The 17,678-nt window shown below is 38.8% G+C and overlaps 1 protein-coding gene across 2 annotated transcripts in view; it reads right to left on the reverse strand.

The window, feature by feature from the left end:
• The window catches only part of LOC139942819 (nuclear pore membrane glycoprotein 210-like), a 106,128-nt gene that overhangs the window by 10,068 nt on the left and 78,382 nt on the right, over positions 1–17,678 (reverse strand). For both annotated transcript variants that reach the window (XM_071939596.1, XM_071939595.1), the window contains 13 exons: positions 16,686–16,748; positions 14,176–14,355; positions 12,821–13,033; positions 11,728–11,883; positions 11,095–11,352; positions 9,752–9,927; positions 8,376–8,460; positions 6,812–6,941; positions 5,800–5,936; positions 4,912–5,035; positions 4,068–4,214; positions 3,434–3,687; positions 281–503 (listed from right to left, as the gene is read on the reverse strand). In XM_071939596.1, coding sequence (XP_071795697.1) covers positions 281–503; positions 3,434–3,687; positions 4,068–4,214; positions 4,912–5,035; positions 5,800–5,936; positions 6,812–6,941; positions 8,376–8,460; positions 9,752–9,927; positions 11,095–11,352; positions 11,728–11,883; positions 12,821–13,033; positions 14,176–14,355; positions 16,686–16,748 — 2,146 coding nt within the window. The remainder of the gene's footprint in view (positions 1–280; positions 504–3,433; positions 3,688–4,067; positions 4,215–4,911; positions 5,036–5,799; positions 5,937–6,811; positions 6,942–8,375; positions 8,461–9,751; positions 9,928–11,094; positions 11,353–11,727; positions 11,884–12,820; positions 13,034–14,175; positions 14,356–16,685; positions 16,749–17,678) is intronic.

Below are 17,678 nucleotides of genomic sequence, written 5' to 3' on the forward strand. Positions count from 1 at the left end.
GGTGAGCCCTGACAAGAGTTCAACGAACGACCACTCACCGCTCTCGTAGTGACGTCGTTTACCTGGAGCCAGCCCCCAAGTGACCCACTCCACAAGCAGGGCACTGGGGGCTAGCGTGAGCCCCTGGAATGACGTCTAAGCCATTCGAACGCACCGGGGCAGACCGGGGATGACCCAGGGAAGCTAAACGAACGCACCCATTGGTAGGTACGTTCGCTATATAAGACTTTGATGTGAATATTATTATTATTATTTTCAGAGCATCTGTTTACTTATTTACCTTGTGATTTTGCTTGCTCCATCAGCGGAACCATGTTGACCCCTACAGGAATCACTTGTTTCTGACTGGTCAAGCTGTCGTAGAACTCAATCTCGGTCGTCAGTACGACCGAGCCGTACTGTCGGGCTGCTGAGTCTGTGAGTCTGATAGGAAAGTGAAGGGTGTTGGCGTTGATGCTGTAGTGTTTGGCCACTTCTACCAGAGAGCCATCAGCCACTGACACCTGAACGCAGGAAGCACACACACATGGAAAATGACAAACAAAAACAAAAATATACTTAGAGGTCCTGCTTTTCGAAAAAGGAAGGAGGGATTGTTCATTCATTCATCCATCCATTTATTAATTTTTGGTTTATACTTAACAAAATAAAATAATTAATATTGGCACTTTGCACAGTAGGCCTATGCTATGAACGGATGCATGCAACCATACGGCAAGTGTACAAATTTTGTTTAATAGCGCCCTCTTGTGAATGTGCTTGTGAAGTTTTATCTTGTTTGCACTTCTCAATGTTTTCAAGCAGGAAGCACACACACATGGAAAATGACAAACAAAAACAAAAATATACTTAGCGGTCCTGCCTTTTTGAAAAAGGAAGGAGGGATTGTTCATTCATTCATCCATCCATTCATTAATTTTTGGTTTATACTTAAAAAATAAAATAATTCCCATAGTGACCGGAGGTCGAAGTACAGGAAAATATACAGAGATTAAAAAATTGAAAAATTACTTGTTTATTTTTTTTTAAAAGGAGGTGTTTTTTTAAGACATCCTTTTTTTTTCTTTCTTCAAAATTACTTTTTGTTCATCTGAGATCGTTTCAATGTATCCTTTTTTCAGTTACAAAAGAAAAGAAGAAACAAAAAGGAGGTGCCCCCTATACATGCTATAAAGGAAGAGGGCAGGGACGCTGTATACTTTGTATATTTTTTATTTCGCCTTATTATATAAACATAAAGGAGGACATACATGTACATTCTCGTTTTGGCAACAAAACCACTAAAGTATACATGTAATCATTTTCCGTTGAGTCGGTGTGTTTACATTTAATCACTTGGGTCAGTAAACTTAATGGAGCAGTTAATCTTCTTGAGGCAGTCACAGCCTTTCTGGGTCGTTCATGATCCAATTAAGTCTACTATTTTTAAAATGAATTTCATTGAGATAACAGGTGTGACTTGCTAAAAGAAATGGATGTTTTATTATAGCCTCTTTCTTTAAAGGAACACGTTGCCTTGGATCGATCGAGTTGGTCTTTGAAAAGCGTTTGTAACCGTTTGTTATAAAATCGATATGGTTAGAAAGATGTTGTAAAAGTAGAATACAATGATCTACACAAATATGCCTCGAAATTGTCAGTAAACCTAATGGAGCAGTTAATCTTCTTGAGGCAGTCACAGCCTTTCTGGGTCGTTCATGATCCAATTAAGTCTACTATTTTTAAAATGAATTTCATTGAGATAACAGGTGTGACTTGCTAAAAGAAATGGATGTTTTATTATAGCCTCTTTCTTTAAAGGAACACGTTGCCTTGGATCGATCGAGTTGGTCTTTGAAAAGCGTTTGTAACCGTTTGTTATAAAATCGATATGGTTAGAAAGATGTTGTAAAAGTAGAATACAATGATCTACACAAATATGCCTCGAAATTGTCAGTAAACTTAATGGAGCAGTTAATCTTCTTGAGGCAGTCACAGCCTTTCTGGGTCGTTCATGATCCAATTAAGTCTACTATTTTTAAAATGAATTTCATTGAGATAACAGGTGTGACTTGCTAAAAGAAATGGATGTTTTATTATAGCCTCTTTCTTTAAAGGAACACGTTGCCTTGGATCGATCGAGTTGGTCTTTGAAAAGCGTTTGTAACCGTTTGTTATAAAATCGATATGGTTAGAAAGATGTTGTAAAAGTAGAATACAATGATCTACACAAATATGCCTCGAAATTGTCAGTAAACCTAATGGAGCAGTTAATCTTCTTGAGGCAGTCACAGCCTTTCTGGGTCGTTCATGATCCAATTAAGTCTACTATTTTTAAAATGAATTTCATTGAGATAACAGGTGTGACTTGCTAAAAGAAATGGATGTTTTATTATAGCCTCTTTCTTTAAAGGAACACGTTGCCTTGGATCGATCGAGTTGGTCTTTGAAAAGCGTTTGTAACCGTTTGTTATAAAATCGATATGGTTAGAAAGATGTTGTAAAAGTAGATTACAATGATCTACACAAATATGCCTCAAAATTGTCAGTAAACTTAATGGAGCAGTTAATCTTCTTGAGGCAGTCACAGCCTTTCTGGGTCGTTCATGATCCAATTAAGTCTACTATTTTTAAAATGAATTTCATTGAGATAACAGGTGTGACTTGCTAAAAGAAATGGATGTTTTATTATAGCCGAGTTGGTCTGTGAAAAGCGTCCTGTAACTGTTTGTTATAAAATCGGTATGGTTAGAAAGATGTTGTAAAAGTAGAATACAATGATCTACACAAATATGCCTCGAAATTGCGTGGTTTTCGTTTTACCTCGTCGACAAACACGATCAGCCATTTATGGGAGTCAAAACTTTAACCCCCATACATGCCATAAATGGCCGACCGTGTTAGTTAGCGACGTAAAATGAAAACTGTGCAATTTTCAGTGATACTTGTGTGGATCATTATGTTCTACTTTTAAAACATCTTTCTAACCATATGCATTTCATAACAAACGGTTTCAAACGCTTTTCATAGACCAACTCGTCTGATCTCATAACAAATTTCAACAAGTTTTCTGCAGAATTTGGGACAGTTGGCAGCACAAGATATGATGCGAAAGGAGGGTGTGCATGTTCAGTCACAGGTCTGCTTTGACAACACAATCCCTAAAAACATTTTGTTGCAATTTTGAGTGATACTTGTGTGGATCATTATATTCTACTTTTAAAACATCTTTCTAACCATATGCATTTCATAACAAACGGTTACAAAACTCTTTTCATAGACCAAATCGTCCGATCCAAGGCAACGTGTTCCTTTAATAAAGCGTTCTCAAAACAAATTTTAACAAGTTTTCTGCAGAATTTGGGACAGTTGGCAGAACACAAGATATGATGCCAAAGGTCTGCTTTGATCATGACGACACAATCCCTTAAAACATTTTGTTGATACAACTTACCCTCATTGCTTTCAGCGTTGCATCCACCCCTTCCACAATAATGGTCGCATCCTTCTGGGCCAGGCTTAGGGATAGGTGTAAGGGGTGTATATGAGCAGGTGGGTGGAAGGCAAAGGTCACGACCTCTGATCTGACCTCTGGTTGACCCTGGATGTTGCGAGTGACCACTGAGAGGGTAAGGTCGGCCTTTAGGGTCGCTAGGTAGCTGGGGGTATGCCGAGACTCAAGCTGGGAAATGCCGCAGAAATAACCACCTTGAAAACAAAATTTTAAGAAGATGGGTGTCAGAGAGAAACACCAAACAGTTAAAATACCTTTCAATTTTGTTTTTCTTTACTTGAGTTGAGGATACATTTAAATCCAGTCAGCAATCTTGTCCGGTGGGAGCCTATAGGAGGTCACGCTCAAAGAGGTCAAGGTCACTTGACCCATGTTCATCTGCTAAGAAGGGACACTGGGTTTGCAACAGCTGGAGACATATCTAAAGGGACAGGGAGATCTGGGGACAACTGAGCAGCAACATCATTGACCATGGACACCCCTCGGAATAGAAGAAATGTAAATGCCCTTTGCAAGATGAAACTTGCCTTGCCCTCTAAAAGAAAACAATCCATGCCCACTAGTTGTAACTTACCGGTTTCTGCATTGAATCCTGAGAAGACATGGAAAAGCTCGCCAGCCTGTACCTTCACCCCCCGATCCTTGAAGCCGAGCTGGCACACCATGGGAGGTGATGGGAGTTCCATCTGCAGGCTTGACAGAAGACTACTGCAGTTGTGCCCTGATATGGGGAGAGAAGCTCTGTATTAAAGGCAGTTGAAACTATTGGGTAATCACTCTAAATACATATTAGCATAAATTCTTCTTTGGTAATGAGTAATGGGGAGAGGTTGATTGTAAAAAACATTGTGAGAAACGGCTCCCTCGGAGGTAACACAGTTTTCCAGAAAGAAGTAATTTTTCACAAATTCGATTTCGAAACCTCAGCATTAGATTTTGAGGTCCTGAAATCAAGCATCTGAAAGCACGCAACTTCTTGTGACAAGGGTGTTTTTTCTTTCATTATTATGTTGCATCTATGACGAACAATCGAGCTCAAATTTTCACAGGTTTATTTTTTGAATATGTTGAGATACACTAAGTGAGAACCCTGGTCTTTTACAATCACCAATAGTGTCCAGTGTCTTTATACAGCTCCATGAAATTGAGCCCAGAGTAAATTGGGTCAGTACGTACCTTTCGCACAAGGCAAGATACAAAGTATTTTCATGCAAGGTACTTTTTGTTTGAGGCGACGATATGTAGGACATTTCCGCTAAGCAAAACAAAGCAGGATACCAGTCATAAATGGTACATGTGGAATGCAATTTTAGCTGGAAACCTTGTTCTGATAAGCATGTTGTTATTACGCTTAGCTACTAATTGTGCTTAAACAGCTCCATGAAATCGAGCCCAGAGAAAATTGGGTCAGTACGTACCTTTCACACTAGACTCTGAGTTGAGCAAAATGGGTATCTGATAACCTCCTTCCCGGGGGACTGTGGTGAAGAAGGAAACAGCCTCTTTCTCAAGTTTGATCTTATTGATTGGCAGCACGTACACCTGAGATAAGAGGATAATGAGAGCAACAAGATAAAATAACTTTTGCTCAAAGTTTGAAGAAGAAACAAGATACGTAAGAGAATAAAACTGAGACAAAAGGAGTTTAAAGACACTGGACACTATTGGTACATGTAATTGTCAAAGACCAGTCTTTTCACTTGGTGTATCTCAACATATGCATAAAATAACAGACCCGTGAACATTCGATCTCAATTTGTTGTCGAAGTTGCGAGATAATAATGAACGAAAAAACACCCCTGTCACACAAAGTTGTGTGCGTTTAGATGGTTGATTTCGAGACCTCAAATTCTAAGTCTGAGGTCTCGAAAACAAATTTGTGAAAATTTACTTCTTTCTCGAAAACTTTGTCACTTCAGAGGGAGCCGATTCTCAATGTTTTATACTATCAACCTCTCCCCATTACTCGTTACCAAGTAAGGTTTTATGCCAATAATTTCTTTGAGTAATTACCAATAGTGTCCAATGCCGTTAAAGTCAAGTTGTTTATTGAAATTACAATGGCACTTTTTCTTGCAATGGAAATTTCAACCCTTTTTAAATTACACTTATATGAAAAAATGTTGCCAATATTATAAAATGAGATATATTTTGCCAATTAAATCTCCAAATGTTGTTGTTGTTGAAAATTTCAACCATGTTGCCCTGTTCATCACTTATTAAGGACAACACAGCAATCTTTGTAGTTCAATGGTCAAATAAACCACAGCGATCTGAGAACCACAGATTTCTTCTTTGATGCTCACCTCAGAATGAGTGGCAAGATTATTAGCAATGTCATGATTCAGCGTAGTAAGCCCTGGTTTAGCTGCTATGGCAACACCGCTGGCACTGTCCAATTGCAGCACAGAGTCTGCAGCTGTCCTCCAGGATCCCCTCTGACCTGTATGAAAGAGCAATTGTGATTGGTTAATGAAACACCACATCAGGGATAACCAACTCCTTACATGCAACTTCATATTTTGCCCATTCTGGTAAAAACTTCCAAAATCTCTGACATGTCACGACTTGTAACAGCTTCAAAACTTGAACAACTTTTGTTTGTGCTTAAATCTTAAAGACCCAAGTGTCAAGACCTGGGCCCAATTTCTTATAGAGCTGATTAGCGGCCGATTTTGTGCTTCCTGTGCGATTTCCATTTCATAGCACAGCTTTCCGTTCACGCACGAAAAGGCACGCTAACCTTCCGGTGCTTACTGCACTATAACCTGTGAAATACGCTTGCACTTTACCGTTCTGCTTCAGTAAGCACAAAAACGTTGTTACCGTTAAAGCCATTTTAAATATCAAATAACAAACCTGTGAAAATTTAGGCTCAATCGATCATAGGAGTCGGGAGAAAATAGCGGGAAAACCCGTCCTTGTTTCCGCACTTTCCGCCGTGTCATGACAATTCTTGTTGTCTAGAATTGATAATTGTTCTAATGTTTTCTCAAACAGTAAACATGGTAAAGCATTTCATTTCATGGAGAAGTCTTTTACCATTACCTTATGTAAACCCTGAAAGTTATTTGTAAATCTGTGAACTTTAATTTCTTTTTCTGTTCCAAATGTGTATAAATATAATGGCTTTAAGCAGCGCTAGGGCACTGAACTTACATTCTGCTGATCAGAAACACCAGAATTTTAGTCTCTTGCCCTTACAACCACTTGGTCATATTTTCAAAGGTTGTTGGATTTTGTGGACATACTATACATGTATAACTGATACATACATGTACATTACTTCTCTGCTGACTTTCTACAGAAATGACCTACCCTCTCCTGTTAATAGTGGCGACCTGAAGCATATCACATCACCAACCGTGAAGCCTTTACTGGGCTCTACCACGCTGCCAACGGGGATGTTCACGTAGTCCTCAATCCAGGGGCTGTTCTTATCCCAAACCTAAACCAATAATACATAATCAAAGCCTCAGAATAGGTGACAATAATAGTTCCAAAAACATGGTAAAACACGTTACAGGAACACGTTGCCTTGGAACGGTCGAGTTGGTCTTTGAAAAGCGTTTGTAACCGTTTGTTATAAAATGCATATGGTTAGAAAGATGTTTTAAAAGTAGAATACAATGATCAACACAAACATGCTTCGAAATTGTGTGGTTTTCCTTTTACTTTGCGAACTAACACGGTCGGCCATTTATGGGAGTCAACCCATAAATGGCCGACGGTGTTAGTCGACGAGGTAAAAGGAAAACCATGCAATTTCAGGTGATTTGTGTGGATCATTATATTCTACTTTTAAAATATCTTTCTAATCATATGCATGTTATAACAAATGGTTACAAAAGCTTTTCATGTTATAACAAATGGTTACAAACGCTTTTCAAAGACCAACTCGACCGATCCAAGGCAACGTGTTCCTTTAAGGAGACCGCCAATATGTTTATTGAGGGTCGCTGGTTCAAACCCAGTAAAGGAGTAAAGAAGTTTGAGGTTGTTGTTTGAGGTAAAACAAATTATTATTATTATTATTATTATTATTATTATTATTATTATTATTATTATTATTATTATTATTATTATTATTATTATTATTATTATTATTATTATTATTATTATTATTATTATTATTATTATTATTATTATTATTATTATTATTATTATTATTATTATTATTATTATTATTATTATTATTATTATTATTATTATTATTATTATTATTATTATTATTATTATTATTATTATTATTATTATTATTATTATTATTATTATTATTATTATTATTATTATTATTATTATTATTATTATTATTATTATTATTATTATTATTATTATTATTATTATTATTATTATTATTATTGTAGCACAAATTGACTGGGTAAATCTGAAATAAATAGGGGGCCAACAAAGACAAATTTAATAGTTTTGTAATCTTAAGAGCTCGCAAACGAGCAAGTGTTTACGCACTAAGCACAACACTCAACATACATGTATGACAGGTCTTTATGCAAGGGGGTACATATTTCAGATTATTATTATTATTATTATTAATATTATTATTATTATTATTTTTTTTTTTTACCATTTACACCGATGTGTGTTAGCGCTGTTTCAAACAAGTCACAGGCATATTACTCAGGTGGGATTCGAACCCACGACCCTTGCAATTCTAGAGCAGTGTCTTACCAACTAGACTACCGAGGTTGCCCGGCAGCTAGAGGCAGTTCGAATCCTATGTTTTGGCAGCGGATATTGCAAAGATATAATAGATGTTAAATTTGTATCGGGGATAAAGAATATCAATTTTGGATTTTACCCAAACATTTTCAGAGTTTTGCTTACAAGTTACATACATGCAACAGTCATGAATAAAGCTTACCTTGAAGATCGTGCTCCCTGAGTGGGTTGCCCTGGCAACAAAGGTTCCATTGTCTGGTCCCGCCTGAAGTCGCAACATGTCAAATCTATTAAATAAGCGGGGAACAAGTGAGGGGATGGTGGAAGGGGATTAAAGCCATTGGACCCTTTCGGTACAGAAAAAAAGAAAAAATTTCACAGATCAAATAACTTACAGGGTTTACAGACAGTAGTGGTAACTAACTTCTCTTGAAATATTATTCCATGAAATGCTTAACTTTTTGAGAAAACAGTAAAACATTATCAATTCTCGTTAACGAGAATTCCGGATTTATTTTAAACACATGTCTCGACACGGCGAAATGAGCGGATACAAGGGTGGGTTTTCCCGTTGTTTTCTCCAGACTCCGATGACCGATTAAGCCCAAATTTTCACAGGTTTGTTATTTGATATAGAAGTTGTTTATTATCATGTATATGTACTAGGCTTATTTTACATGATTGTAGGTGTACACTGTTAATGCCAGGCATATATTAGGGTAAAAGAAAATAATAAAAAAATCACGTAAAAAAAAAAAAAAAGAAAAAACGCGGAAACGTGGAAGAGTTGCATGCCTGAGTCAAGTAGGGACTGAAAATCCAAACCATGTAGCGCCCTGGTGTGATTTGAACGGGGGGTCCTTGAAGTGGAAGGCGAACCAACCACTCCGCCAACACTACCATCTGAAATGACACTGCGAAGGGTCACATAATTATCCATATAGGACTACTATATTAAAGGATTTGGGTACTTTTTTCAAAATGTCCATAGATTTACATTAAACTTACAGGGTTTGAAGATAATGATAGTGGAAAGCTTCCCTTCAAATCTTACTTACTGAGGTGCTGTAGTTTTTGAGAAATGAGTAAAACAATGTCATGAAAATCTGTTTGTAAATGATTAAAATAGTTTTCGTCTCATGAGACGAAAATTATTTTCATGACATTGTTTTACTCATTTCCCAAAAACAATAGCACCTCAGCACAAAATATTTTCAGGGAAGCTTTCTACTATCATTATCTTCAAACTGTGTAAGTTTAATGTAAATCTGTAGACATTGTGTTTTTTGTCCTACAAAAGTTACATACATGTAGACCCTTTAAATGTTGGAGCACATGGCAAAATAAAGGATGACACATGATGCGTGTTCAACCAATCAAAAGACAGGAATCTGTGAGTCAGACATACATTGTACTGTACATGTACACGTATAAATTAAGTTTGGGAGCATCGCGGCAGTGTGTAGATACATGAGATATTACACAAGAAAGAATGTAAGGTAATGTGTTCAAATCAAATGACTAGCACACGTATCTGTGAGTACGTGACAATCTTGCATGAATGTGGTGTATACAAACCTGCTGATTCTGTGTTGTAGTACTGTGTTCGTTGCTTCAAATCTATCCCCGAAGTTGTCATAGAAAGCTACTGCAAAGGACAGCGTCATGCCAACTGGGAATACTCTCAGCTTCTCGGCTCTAGTTGTGAGTAGATTGGTGGCAGAATAGATAGCCATGTACGCCACAGGCTTCACCTACAGGTATAAGGAAATACTACTAATAATATAATAGTGGCTTCTTATATACATGTAGCGCGCATATTCATCACTCAACGACCTACATGTACATGTAATACTCCTTCTAAATACATGCAAATGTACAGGGGTCGAAATTAAGTGTATTTTCATGGTAGTCAGCAGGGCTAGTAACCAAGCTTTTTTAGTAGCCCTGATGGGATTTTGGTAGCCCAAACAACATATTATGTCTCGAGTCACGGCACAAACTTTACATTACACCATAGCACAGTTATTTATTGTTTGTGATGATGATTTTGGCATTATTTTTCCACTAGCCCGTCGGGCTATCAAACTGGAAAAATCAGTAGCCCAGCTGTAAATCTGGTAGTCCCGGGCTAGCGGGCTAGTGGCAATTTCGACCCCTGATGTAGTACCGCGTAATGGTGTTGCGGTGCAATATGCTGCCAATCAAATTCAGAACACAGCCCAGGTCGAAATTCCAGTTGAACCTACTTGAACTGGGTTTAACTGGAACTAGTTGAAACCAGTTGACAAACTAGTTAAACACAGTTAAAACCAGTTGGTTTAATATGGAAAATGGACAGAGACCAACTGGTTTATAATTTCAACCTAGTTGAACACAGTTAAACCTAGTCCAAACCAGTTTGTTAATATGGAAAATGGACGAGTTTGGTCACTATCCAGTTGAACCAGTTGACCCCAGTTAACTTGGTTCAACTGGAATTTTGACCTGGGAGGGGTGAACCCCTTTATCTTTTTGATAACTGAACTGGGTTCTTTAACGAGAATTACCGGTAAACAACAAACGGGACCAAGGACTTTACGTCCCATCCGAAAGACAAGGCATTTTGTAAGTGTCTTGCTTAAGGACGCAGGTGTCTCGACTTTCGAACCTACACTCTGCTGATCAGAAACACCAGTGTTTGAATTCGGAGCTCTTAACCACTAGGCCATGACATTTCATTCTTTAAGGGTTTGGGTACTTTTTGCACAACACAAAACAAAAATGTACATTCAGCTTAACCGGTTTAAAGATAATAAAAGCAGGAAGTTTCCCTTGAAATATTTCTCGCTGTAGTTTTTGAGAATGAGTAACACAATTTCTTGAAAATTAATTGAATATGTCGGTGAATTTGGCCCCCATGACCTTACACAATAACCCACCTTGACCAACAAGACTAGCGTCTGGTTGACTCCGAAGCTTTCATACGCAGTGACCTGCACCGATGCCTGGCCAGTCCTGGCACCGGCAGACACTAATCCCTGGCGATTTACTTTCACCAGGGGCTCGTAGTCTGAGGTCAAGACGACGAAGGACATCCGTGCCGAGCCGTCGCGGTTGGTCTTGATGTAGGCGATGGTGTCAGGGGTCATCAAAAGCTCCTGGTGGCAGGAGTTGGATAGCTGGAGCTTTTCAAACACCTGTTCAGAAAAATGATTAATAATAAATATTCGCAATGCCCAAAACAGTTTCGCTATTCCTATTGGTGGTGAGCACGCTACGTGGTGGTGTTTAAATGGCTAAAAAAGACACTGGCAATTTACGCGGAACGTATTTAGTAACCATGGTAACAGTGCGTAATATAGTTATACACGCACGCTCACACAACCCAACACGCACCAAAAATAGTGTGAACAAGGATTGAAAAAAAAAAAGGTTAAAAATTCAATATTTGGCTATGAAGCAGATTGTCTATTATTGTAATCTTGCTTGCTTTGTAACAAAAGGGCATTTATAAATGTGAATGAAAGAGTAGTGACTCTTAACAATACTACACAGGGAACTGAATAGGGTACCTGAAGTTGGATCTCGTCTATCAGCAAGTTAGTGGTTATGGCCTGTGTTGGGGTAGCGGGGTGAAACGTGGCTCTCAGCTTCAAGGAAGCCTCTCCAGGGTTCAGCGTGTGGATCCGCATGGCTACATTATGCTCCGGATGGCTGGACACACCTTGCTATAAAACACATAAATTAATACAAACTTAGGGTGTGTTTGTTTAGCTTCCCTGTGTCGACCTCGCGGTGCTCACTTGGGTGAGCCCCTGATGAGAGTTAATCAAACGATCACTCACCCTCTTGTGGTGACGTCATGCACCTTGGGCCAGCCCCAAGTGACCTACTCCACAAGTAGGGCATTGGGTGCTGACCCGGGTGAGTCCCTGGAATGACGTCAAAGCTATTCAAACAATTCGGGGGCAGACCAGGGTCGACACAGGGAAGCTTATTGAACGCACGCTACAATGTATGTACCAGGTACATGTAATATACAGGTTGGTAGAGCTGACAAAAAGTCTCAAACAGTGCTCATGTTCACCATCTGGGCCCAATTTCATGGCTCTGCTTACCGCCGAATTCTGCGCTTACGACTACGATTCCCCGCTTACGTGCAAGCGCCGAATTTCTGCGCTAGCCTTGTAAGCCTAGAGTGCCTAGTAACGGGGAGTACGCACGCGCAGAAGCCAAAATTCGCCGCTAACCCGTGAAATACGCTTGCCGTAAGCACATAATTCCCTGCTTCCGTAAGCGCCGATTCTGTGCTTACGGTAAGCAGAGCCATGAAATTGGGCCCTGTTGTGCCAAGAACATGCCATATCTGATATAGCCTTCTCGATATATGGACCTAAAAATCTCTGGAATAAACTTCCCAATCACATCAGGGACACAACATCATTCAACATGTTCAACACATTCAAGGCACTTCTGATAGCCCACTTGTTTCAGGGGGCCTACCATCAATGACTTTTTTTTCTTCTGTTCCACAGCACCTTTAGAGCACATACATACATGTAGTGTGGGTTTGAGTCCCTGGCATTACACAAGAAGCCGAAGCTTATAAACGGAATGCCTTAAGACAAAACAAATATATTAAAGATAATATGTGACTTCACTCACCCGTTGGAACACCGGTTCAACACTGACCACATCCGGGTTGGTAACTGTCCAGTGAAACTCCAGTCCTGGTACTACATTGCCGATAGTGAACGGTGTGACGTGTTCATTGGTACCCATGGCGTATACCGGCATCTCGGTGTTGGACTGTAAGCGAAGGAGAGGGGCGTGGATCTTGATTCCGTGAAGACGGATGACGTATACATCAATGATATCCTGTGGAGAAAGTCACATAACTTGTTTATTTATTTATTAGAAAAAGGGATGGTACACGTTTGGTATTTAAAAAAAATTGGGGGTTAGTTAGGTGTACCCCAGGTCAAAATTCTAGTTGAACCTAGCTAAACTGGGTTTAACTGGAACTAGTTGAAAACCAGTTGATAAACTAGTTATACACAGTTACTGTTAAAATCAGTTGGTTTAATATGGCAAATGGACGGAAACCAACTGGTGTATAATTTAAACCTAGTTGAACACAGTTAAACCTCCGTCTAAATCAATTGGTTAATATGGAAAATGGACGAGTTTGGTCACGTTCCAGTTGAACCAGTTGACCCCAACTAGAATTTTGACCTGGGACATGTAGTGCTTTCTGCTCTACCGGCCAGGCTTCGGACTGATGGTACCCAAGCCTACATCTGTATGGACTGTGAAAAGGCTAACCCTGTTTCAGCCCTAGGAGGGTAGGTGGCAACGGCCTCTGGATAAGATTTTAAAGACAAATTGAAGTTTTATTTGTTTCAAACAGCTTTTCAGTAGTTTCTCAATGAGCTTGTTTTTCTCAATTAGCTCGTTTAAATACCGACTAAAAACGTTTTTACTAAATTCCCAACATAATTGATCGATTTCCTTTTTTATACTGGTACATGTAGTTGGCTTAGCCGTTACTTACCTACCTACTTACTTACTCGTCTATGTTTTCTAATTTGTATTGTTTGTTTAATTGCTGTCCCTTTGTTTACTTCACTTTCATGTTCTGCTTCATGATATATTTACATTGTTTAACCATGGTTAAACCTTTGTGTAGTTATCTACCGTAGTGGTATGTATTTATTTATTCGTCTATTTAGTGCTGTATTCCTGTTTTGTTCTGTAATCTTGTAACAGGCACATCTGCCACAAGCCTCGGCTTTTAGGATGATGCCTCCGTGTAATGTGAATGTGGAAATAAATGTTTTATTGATTGATTGATTGAGTAGTTCATTTCTCTTGTTTTCCCGATGTTCCCTCTTCCTTCTTTTGATTTGTTTCTGTTTTCTTCGTTTCATGCGCTTTGAGCATCTTATTAGGTGGATACATGCGCAATATAAATTGTCATCATTATTATTATTATTATTAATGCGAAGCTGATGCCTTACCTGTGAGTAGACAACGGGTGACCCAGTCTCTTGATCATACCCGATGGCTTTACCAGTCACCCGGCTATGACCCAGTGCCAATGCCTTGAGTACTCCACTGGTCGCAACGCTGGCTATCTCATAGTCACCGATACTGTACTCAATCTGGGACTGTGGCTGGGGACCACCGGTACTCCGCACCTTGGCAGATAAAAAGAAGACGACATGTCAAATAAAGTGATCAAATAATTTACAATAAAAAGTTTGCGAATGCTCAGGTGTGGCGACATTTATCATTTAAGACTTTGGACATTATTGGTAATGGTCAAAGACCAGTCTTCTCACTTGGTGTATTTCAACATACATGTATGCATAATTAAAAACAAACCTATGAAAATTTGAGCTTGATTGGTCGTTGGAGTTGCGAGATACATTGTAACTATGAAAAAAAAAAAAAAAAACCCTTGTCACACAAAGTTGTGTGCTATGCTTGATTGAGGTCTCGAAATCAAATTCGCGGAAAATTCTCAAAAACTAAATCACTTCAGAGGGAGCCGTTTCTCACAAGCTGTTTCTGATTGAGTAATTACCAATAGTGTCCACTGCCTTTAAGTTTTGGGTCACAACCTGTAACAATCATTCACTTTTCTATTTTAGCTTCAAAGGGTCTAGGTACTTTTTGTAGGACACACAAGTGGTTAGGGTTAGGGTTAGGGTTAGGGTTAGGGTTAGGGTTAGGGTTAGGGTTAGGGTTACGGTTAGGGTTAGGGTTAGGGTTAGGGTTAGGGTTAGGGTTAGGGTTAGGGTTAGGGTTAGGGTTAGGGTTAGGACTTGCAATCACAAGGTTGTGGGTTCAAATCCCCAGCTAACCACTGATTTCACAATGACTAAAATAAATACTGCACTGCTAAAAATGGCATTCTTGAAACAAGAAAAACATCTTATTTTGAGAATATACTTCTCGTGTCACTCCCTAGGGAGTGACACAAGAGATATTTTCTCAAAATAAGATATTTTTCTTATTTCAAGAAAACCATTTTTAGCAGTGTGTTGTCTAGTTACTGAACCACAATTTCTTGATTTGTGAAATACATAATCATAGACGTTAAACCAATGTTTGTTTTGAGAGAGATTGGTTGTTGCTAGCTTGGTGTTTATATCCCCTTGTGGGAGTTTGCTGAATTCCCTTGACGGGAAGATCATCTAAACATACAAACACATCGCCAGATATTTACATTAGTCTTACACGGTTTCATGAAGATAATGGGTGCATTCGTTTAGCTTCCCTGGGTCGACCTCGGTGTGTGGCGGGTTTTTTTTCCGGGACGAACGTAGGTAAATATCTGCATGTTCGTCCTGAAAAAAAAAAAAAAACGCCACACACCGTGGTCGACCCAGGGAAGCTAAACGAACAAACCCAATTATGGTAAAGCTTCCCTAAATATATTTCTTACTCTTGAAAAAAGTCATGACTTGTGTCACAGTCACGACTTATTGCATCGCAAATAGTCTGGTAGTGAATTTCACACTAATTGCTCAGGTTTAATATTATCAATGCTTGCTCTGATACACATTGTTGCATCAAAAGAGTTTCTTATTACCATGGTCAGATGGTGCATATTCCAACGTGTACTTCACATTTCAACCTGAATTTTACCATCTTGCAAATGTAGCGATCACTAATCTTTGATTCTGTGTTGAAGTCACTCATGACCCTATGTTTTAACACTCATGAATCTAGATTAACTTATGGCAAACACGCCCTCTCACACTCTGCTGCTGAACTTTGGAGCACTCTCCCAATTAATGTCCGTAAATCTTCTTGTGTTGTTACTTTTAAGAAAAAACTTAAAACGTATCTCTTTCCTTAAAGCCATTGGACCCTTTCGGTACAGAAAAAAAAAAGTTCACAGATTTACAAATAACTTACAGGGTTTACAGAAGGTAATGGTAAAAGACTTCTCTTGAAATATTATTCCATGAAATGCTTTACTTTTTGAGAAAACAGTAAAACAATATAAATTCTCGTTAGCGAGAATTACGGATTTATTTTAAACACATGTCATGACACGGCGAAACGCGCGGAAACAAGAGTGGGTTTTCCCGTTATTGTCTCCCGACTCCGAGACCGATTGAGCCTAAATTCTCACAGGTTTGTTATTTGATATAGAAGTTGTGATACACGAAGTGTGGGACTTGGACAATACTGTTAACGGAAAGTGTATAATGGCTTTAATAGTAGATTAATGATTTGTTTCCTGCAAGTTTTAGTTTATCCTTTTCTTTAATATGCACTTTGATCAAGTTTTGGAAAAGTGCATTATAAATACCTTTTATTATTATTATTATTACACTTGTCATTGTTGCATCAAAAGAGTTGCTTACTGCAATGGTGTCCGTACTTCATATTTCAGCATGAATTTTACCATCTTTCGCCCTCTATGGTTTTGACTAGTGCAACTAGCTGATTAGCGTCAAAAGCGCAACTTATTGAAGCGCAATCAGTCTGCTACAGTGAACCTGGAACTCACCTGGAACTCAGCACCAATCAAGAGGGTGATGTTTCTTGGTGATAGTTGCAGAGGCGGGAAAACCTACAAACACACAATCGGAAATGAAATATTTGTAAAAAATCATAGAGCGGCTTCAAATTGCAGGGGTATTTCACGAAGAATTATTATTATTTTTTTTTATTCCTCTTACATTGTGACAGTTTCTCAAATTTACTCTAGTAATTTATTTTACTCTTCATTTTTTGTGTACATGTATATTGCTTTTAATTTTCCGTTTACATTCTTACATATTGAAGCTTAGTTTATCTTTTATATCGTAACTTTGTACGGTGTACATGTAATGTGATTTTACATGTATGTTCACAATGGGTGCGTTCGTTTAGCTTCCCTGGGTCGACCCTGGTGTGGGGCGATTTTTTTTTTTCCAGGACGAATGTGGGTAATTATTTGCCCACGTTCGTCCTTGAAAAAAAAAAAATGCCACACACCGGGGTCGACCCAGGGAAGCTAAACGAACGCACCCATTGTTAATTTGTTTGCTCTTATCGCAGGGCCATTTCTTGTTTACTGATTTGGCATCTCGGTCCAGCATCAGCATCAGCGTCCTAAGCTCTCAGTTGTTTCTTGTTGCGTTGCGTCCTTCTTCAGCTGATCTACGAATGTTAAGCCTCCTCCTGCCAATGCTCTTGTTTCCATCAATGGGTTCTCAAAGAACTGGGGGGCACTGTACGGTCAGCAGGAGATGTTACAGGTCACCGGGCTAGCCGGGCAGTTTGAAGTTCTCACCCGCCCTTTTCTGGAAACCAAAACTTAGAATCTGCCGAGATCCGAGTATTGTCTGTCCTTTCGTGTGGAATTCCAATCCTTTGCGGTTGGGTACAATGTGTCATCAAGACGAGAATTAACCGGTTAACATGATGGGACTTAGGTACGGTTGCATTTATAAACAACTATTGTATAAACCCAAATTGTTAAAGGGTGTATACTTTTTGAAGGACAAAAAACACAATG

Source organism: Asterias amurensis, chromosome 10 (assembly GCF_032118995.1).
Source record: "Asterias amurensis chromosome 10, ASM3211899v1".
Classification (NCBI taxonomy): Eukaryota; Metazoa; Echinodermata; class Asteroidea; order Forcipulatida; family Asteriidae; genus Asterias; species Asterias amurensis.